The sequence below is a fragment of the Gossypium hirsutum genome, chromosome D12 (assembly GCF_007990345.1).
Source record: "Gossypium hirsutum isolate 1008001.06 chromosome D12, Gossypium_hirsutum_v2.1, whole genome shotgun sequence".
NCBI classification, from domain to species: domain Eukaryota; kingdom Viridiplantae; phylum Streptophyta; class Magnoliopsida; order Malvales; family Malvaceae; genus Gossypium; species Gossypium hirsutum.
Window position 1 is genome coordinate 47,503,542 of NC_053448.1, and position 7,090 is coordinate 47,510,631.

At 35.6% G+C, this 7,090-nt stretch overlaps 1 protein-coding gene across 1 annotated transcript; it reads right to left on the bottom strand.

Annotated features, from left to right (window-relative positions):
• Positions 1-965: 965 nt before the first annotated feature.
• On the bottom strand, positions 966-6,720 carry LOC107946240 (copper methylamine oxidase). Its single transcript, XM_016880477.2, has 12 exons — positions 6,213-6,720; positions 5,631-5,740; positions 5,124-5,429; positions 4,573-4,685; positions 4,137-4,467; positions 3,839-4,054; positions 3,492-3,728; positions 2,998-3,183; positions 2,629-2,769; positions 2,185-2,453; positions 1,803-1,884; positions 966-1,321 (listed from the first exon to the last, which is right to left on the bottom strand). The coding sequence occupies exons 1-12, from the start codon at positions 6,472-6,474 to the stop codon at positions 1,199-1,201; spliced, it is 2,376 nt and encodes a 791-aa protein (XP_016735966.1). The 5' UTR covers positions 6,475-6,720; the 3' UTR covers positions 966-1,198.
• Positions 6,721-7,090: the final 370 nt, after the last annotated feature.

Consider the following 7,090-nt stretch of genomic DNA (forward strand, 5'->3'; position numbering starts at 1 on the left):
TAGTTTTTGCTTCAATTATTGCAGAATCTCTATATGAAGTTTAAACAAATGAGTTGCTATAGATGTAACATGTAGCACATAAAAGTCATAAATATAATATTGGTACAACAACTTTTAAATAATCAAATCTAATTTTGTTTAAATTGTTTTAACTTGCATAGAGTAGTAGATAAAGTTTATGTAGACATCCGGTTGGCACAAATTCAAACCGTGTTATCCTATTCTCACTCGTAATATTGTATAAAAAATTTATTTAATTAATTCAAAATCCGAATTTTTTATTACCCGGTTATTATTAGAATATACATTTAATTTTAAAAATAATGTTCAACAGATATCTAAATTAGTTAATATCCAAATTTGATAAATCAATTTTTAAATAAATAGTATAAAATTAAACAAGAATCAATTAGGCAAATAAAAATTCAAAGTTGTTATGGTATAAATAAGATAAAATTTGTATCGTATATTTGAATATCAACTTTACTTAAATCAAAACTTAAATACATTTGGATACTTGAAAGATTCGTACCCATAATCACTATAAATTTATTGTATTAAACAATGAGAATCATGTTGTTTTGCATTTCTCACTGGATGTCGGAATTTGAGTTTTATAGCATGCTTCCATGTTTAATTGATTTATGACACATATCCTTCTAAGTTGTAATAATAAAATAAAATAAAAATTAAGTTTTTCAGTGTCATTTAAATTTTTCAATATCAATGTACTAACCCTTTATAAACTATGGCTCACCAAGTTTCACAAACCCATTGTCACAGTGGACGTATATTATCTGGATTCCTTATTTTTAAATTAATTTGTATGACATTTGCTTTCACTCACAAAAGCCATATGCTTACAACCAAAGTACATAAATATAGATATGGATATATAGTTCATAAGCACATAAATATTTCTTCAGAAAGAAATAGAGTGATGATCTTCATGAAGACCAACATAATAAGGCAAGAACTCTGTAATTCAGAACCTCAAAATACATTGTGATTCTGTAACAGTAAAAGAGATGACACTGATTCAAAGGCTTGTCCCATGCAAATACAAATAATTTAGTAACTAATAGTTTGAGCTCTGAGGCCAATGGCTCAACTATTTAATATTTGATGTATATATTGCACACTGCAAACTGCAAACTGCAAAGCATAATCTTTGCTAAAATCCGAATTGAAGATCAATTCAAAGCTTAGCAATTATCCCGTTTTGGATAGGCTTTGTTGCAATGTCAGTGTCCTTGAGCTCCAGATCAGTTGCGCTAGGAGGAACATCAACCGCTGGTGAGCAATTAAAGAAACCATGTGGCTGCATTACAAATAGCAAAGGGTAAACCAAGCAGTGAAATTCTTTTTTCGATGCAATAGACAAGGCCGCATCGCATGCATCGTAGCAATACATTGTGGGTGGGTTTGGATGGGCGATTGGATGCGGTGCGTTTAGCCTGCTTTTTGTCTCACGCTACAGTATCTAATCTCACCACCACCGCTGCTTTTACACTAACCGCAAATAAACGCACCACCTATCCAAACTCACCCTTAAGAGACAGACCCTAACCACCTACACACACTAAGGGTTCTAATTTCTAAATAGAAGTGAACTGGGATCAAATGCATGATCCCATATTATGAGCTGCTAAGAAGCAAAGGTACGTAACTCAATATCACAAATACTAGCATGAGGCTGTTCATTTTCATGCATGGGGTTTAGCTTATCAGAAAAGGAAAAGCAAATGTTAATATTTTAAGTTATGAAGAATCAGTCAAGTGAAGCAAGGAATGTCCAGTACCATGAGCATGAAACCAATGCGTTCCACTGGCATGACAGGCCAGTCTTCCAGCCGAGGAACGTGTGTCACACCAAAGACATACCTGCACATAATTGTCAACATAGCCCAAATACCATAAGTTCATAAAGACTGATTCATTCTAAACTACCCTGTTTTGTAAATGAAAATAACAGACTTGGAAGTTATGTACCAAGAGCAAACATAGATGATACATATCAAGATGCCTGTGGATGCATATAAAGTTTAAATTTGTACTAATTATGATTTAGTTTTATGTCTTAACTATTTTAACACATGTATTAAATAAGTTTCTTTCTCATGTTATTACACTAACAACCAAACATGACATATAATTCCTAAGTGACACATGTCAGAAACTAACCACAGAACTATATCAGCTTCTTCCAAAGATCGATTCTGCTTAACCCAAGTAGCTAATCCCTCCCCGACACGTGGATTTTGATTGGGAAACTCCCCTCCAGGATGCATTTCTTCACGTGAATATGGTGTGACCCAAAGATTATGTTTCAAGAAAGTGGCCCTTCTCAGAAATTTTGCCTCAGAGCCAGCCAGTGGCAAACAATTTGAACCAGGTACCAGTTTGAAGCCTGTCAGCTGCCCAGTCCTGTTGACATTTCTTGTGTTTCTAACCTATATTCGAAAATAGCAAATATTGTGGAGGGATCAATTGCTTGAACAATGCAGAAGATGAGGCATTTCCAAAATAGAAGATAGATTGCCAAAAAAATTATTAAAAACCTCAATGAGATTGACATAAAATTCCAAAAATTCTATTATCATGCATATACAAAAGCAAATTACTTACAATCCAGTGGCGTGCAGACAATGGATCACAATCACGCATTGCTTGTAGTTCAGATTTGAGTAGTTCCTCTTCAGCATAGAATGCATTGTTATGGACATTATTCTTCCCTGGTTCTTCAACTTTAAGATTCACCTCAACCACCTGTAAGAATATATAGATGTTTTAGTTCTGTACGAGTTTAGGTTGAATAACACCTCACATTCTTACTAGAAGAGAAAACAGCAATGACGCGACATTCAATGCTACAAGCCAAAACTGTCATGAAAATTTTACAGCAAAGTAGTAGATATCATAGGATGCATTATAGACAGCAAATGTCAATGTAATATAGGAGCCAAAGGATTATAAATAAATAATGCCACAACTTACTTGATTAAACGCTTCACCGGGTTTACAATCAACTGCCATGTCCATGCGAGCCACGAAAAAGTGTTGATGAACAGGGGCATACAATCCAGGAGCAATGGTCGTGCCATATTTTCGTGTTTCACCGGGCTGCAATGCTCCTAAGCTGAGAATTCCAGTGAGTTTAACCTCAGCTTCAATTTTACCATCCTATAACAGGCATCCATAATTCAAATTTTAAGTAACACAACTTTCAAAACAAGGGGAAATTCAACATTAAAAACCGAGGAAGATGGCACCATTAGATAACAATGAGACAATGTTATGTATTATTTAGTGTATAAAAGCATAAGCATCCCTAATTCCAAAGACAACTCAAATGTTTAAACTTTGAATAGAAAAAGACTTCAACTAGTTACGAGGAGGAATTAGTTTCCCAGAAGTCGAAACAAAGTCATGTTTAATAGCCAATTTATGCAAAAAGTTTGCAAAGAAAATCCTGAGAGACACCAACTTGCCTGATAGAAATGCCAGAAAAACCCATACTCATAGTTAGCTACAGTGCATATAAAAGATACTGTTAGCCTTCTCGACCGTCGGACTTCTGCTAAACCTGTTCTCCAGTCCTGATGCTTCCATAAGATCCCATGATCCTCTTCATGCAAACAAACACAATTCTCAATTGTTTCAACACCTCCAGTGAAATTTGTAAAATGAGCATCAAAGTACTTGATATATCCCAAACAATCGCAACCCTACAAAACATATGATGCAAATAAGGGGTCATTTCAACTTACATTAATGAAATGGAAGATCTAAACGAAACTCAACATGAAAAAGCAAAAACATAAAAGAAGAGAAAAACCTTCTTAAGAGAATGTGCATTTTTACCCAGCCCATCTTCTCCTGCATCAAATGCATTCTTCCTATAATGTGGCTCATTTGGATCTCCGTAAGGAACTACCATTTCAACGAAACTTAATCTATGGGCTATAGGCCTCCGACCACGACTACCATCAACATAAGCAACAGAATATATTACGAGACCCTCCCTAGGAGTGAAACCAATTCGGAAATTCCACTGAAACCAGAATTGCAAATAAAATATATTAGTACATCTTGAACTGATAAAAAGTTATAAATATAGTTTCACTACCAAGCACCTTTTGCCATTCAACAAAATTCCCACTGACACGAAAACTGGGACCTTCTGGTTGAATGATTTGTAGTGGTTTCACATCACTTCGATCAACACCTCCTCGTGTTTCACCAGCAGTGTAATTTCTTAAAGGATCAGCTGGTGGAAGAGGAACAAGTTTACGGTCTTCAAATTCAATCACCACCATATTTTGCATGTCAACAAGGACATGTATTCCCTCAACTGGACGAGCATAACCATTTTCTATGGGGCAGTCACTCTCAGTTCTGCAGAAGATAAGGGGTTTAGCAAGTCTTCGAGTAGGAGCATCAGCATCGCTATGATACCCCACACACCTATAGAAAAAGGCAAGGCACCAAAATATGAAAGGGTGAATACCAGCATTGGAGAAATGATTTTATAGAACACCCAAATATAGGAATCTAAAGATGATCACTTACCAGGGATCAACCATCACAAGATCCATATCCTCAATGCCCCTCTTTTTCATTGCCTCTCGAAAAGGAGGAAAGTCCTTAACAACAGCCTCACATTCAGCATATTCCATAGCATCCTATAGGTTGAAAAAAATAATATTGACGGACAACCATTCTGAATTACAAATTTATCATATATGCTGGGTGCAAAAGATGATGATAGAAGACAAACACAACACAGATTAACAGATATTAATCAAACAATATCTATTCCAACCCACATAAATAACCAATAAAGTCACCTATTAGAAGTGTTCTAATAGCAATTTGTGGACAGCGGTGCAACCGTAGAATGCACCTACAGGCTTTCTGTCAATATGATATTGTCAACAACTCATAATCTCAGTATTCCAATACAGGGGTTAAACAGATCTTGACAAGAACCACTATATAAATTTCAATTGAATCAATGAAAGTCATTTCAACACTGAATTTTAACTGACAGCCAATCCAAACTATACCTATACAAATACTTCCATATTTCCATATTGTTAAAAGAGAAAGCATATATTTACCATGGGAGGTTGCACATCCGGAACAACTTTAGACGAAATGACTTTGCCCCTGTGGTGGCCTCCTCGAGTTGCAGCATGAACTTCTGATAATTCAACTATCCATATACTCGTCTCATTGGACCTTTTATTGTAAACAACAAGTCTTGCTTGGCGCGGAGGAAGTTTACTAGGAATCACAGGTCCACCCTTTGTCCTGGGAAGCAATGAAGGCTGGAAAGGAGGGAAAAAATAAGCATCTGCCAATGCAACAACGTGCTTCTCTGGTTCCACCAAGGCCACCTCAATAAAGCGCATGCTATCTCTCACCTAAATAAAGAAAATACCCATATCATTTCATTCATACGGAAACAAAAAATAGCTACTGAAATGATAACATCAGAATTGAAGCAAGTTAAACTAGGAAAATATACATATCAGTTCATTCATATGATTAAGATAGCTCCTAAAACGATAACATCAGAACAGAAGCAGCAATACAAGTTAAACATAGATTAACTTTCTTTTTACCTCAGGGGTTTTTCCAGCTGCTCTTACAGTTGCCACTGCAACCGAGATTTCAGCAGCAGATAATGGATCCAAAGGATGGCTGGTTTGAGCCCTTGGCATGATTGAAATTCCTATGCAACAAAATCACCAATTTGTACAAAAAGCATATATTCAGAATAATGCCAGCCAAAAGAATTGACAGGCAAACATTTTGAAACTGATATCATATAAAAATAAATAAATAAATAAATGAACCCAAGTCAAAAGAAGTCTTCATTTGCATAGCATAACGATCTGACATCAGCAGGCATAACTAAACATCTTGCTTAATAGCAAAGAAATTAGAAATTGTTGTGAAATGGAAGAAGGGGGAAAAACATCTTTCGGACCATAACATTCTTTTTGGGACCCAAAAAGAAGAAGCCTTTTTCCTTTTTTTACTCGATTGAAAAACATAGCTTCCCAATATTTTGCAAACTCAAAACAACCAGGAAAAAAAATAAAAAGAGGACAGGAACAATCTAGAAGTATAGCATTCAATAAGAAACGAACAAAGTAGGATTATCTAACAAATGATGAAGACAAAGTGAAGTTAACTTAAACCTTTGCTGGTAGTGGTATTGGTAGCAGGAGGATCCGAGATGGGTTCAACAGGGCGGATCAGGGTTGCCATGGAAGCTCTCTTGGCAATGGTATCCTCAGACGGATTAGACCCAGAAACGAGAGCAACACTCCAGTTCTGCAACACCTTAGTAGATGAAGAAGGAGGAGGAGGAGGAGGAGGAGGGGCCTTGTTGTTGTTTTTGATGTCGTCGTTGGTTTTGGGAATGCCACAATGCGTCGCCTTTTCCTGAGTTGAGGCCATTGCGAGGGGTTAGCAACCTCACCGTATCCACCGTAGTACTTATCACTGTAGTATTCTACTGACATACAGCAAATACTAAATCTCTGTGTTTACTGTTTTGGATTCTGAACTTCTAACCTTTCACTTCAAAAGGCTTCCAGAGAGTACCCAAATTAGAAATGAAGGATGGCTTTGCTTTTATAGACAAAAGCAGGAAGAAAGTTTATTGGTTTTTCAGTGAAAGACGAAAACAAAGAAAAGGTGACTTAGTTGAGTGGTCCGGTTGGATATTTGACTTTATACGGCAGTATGCGGAAAAAACCAAATACACTTGCTTTTTTATTAAATACTAAAATAGTATAAACTCAAAACTTTTATTTACCAGGTAAAAAATTTCGTTTTTCCGGGAAAACATTTCTTTTTACTTTCTTTCCTAACTATGTTGATTCCAATAAAAAAATTTGAAGTGAATTAATTTCAAAATTTCTAATAATTTATTTAATTGCAATTAGTTTTAAAAGTTGAGGTTGTGGGGCTTAGGGAACAAAATAGAAAAATTTATTTTGTCAAAAACGAATTCAATCCATATCAATTTGGGTTTATCTTATTTTAGTAGAAAAACATAATATTTTGCTAA

Excerpts from the sequence above, each read along its gene's own strand:
- LOC107946240 (XM_016880477.2), bottom strand. The coding sequence starts at position 6,474 with ATGGCCTCAACTCAGGAAAAGGCGACGCATTGTGGCATTCCCAAAACC. Across the intron at positions 4,468-4,572 it reads CTTGTGATGGTTGATCCCTG|GTGTGTGGGGTATCATAGCG; the intron begins GTAAGTGATCAT and ends CTTTTTCTATAG. Across the intron at positions 3,729-3,838 it reads ATGCACATTCTCTTAAGAAG|GGTTGCGATTGTTTGGGATA; the intron begins GTTTTTCTCTTC and ends TATGTTTTGTAG.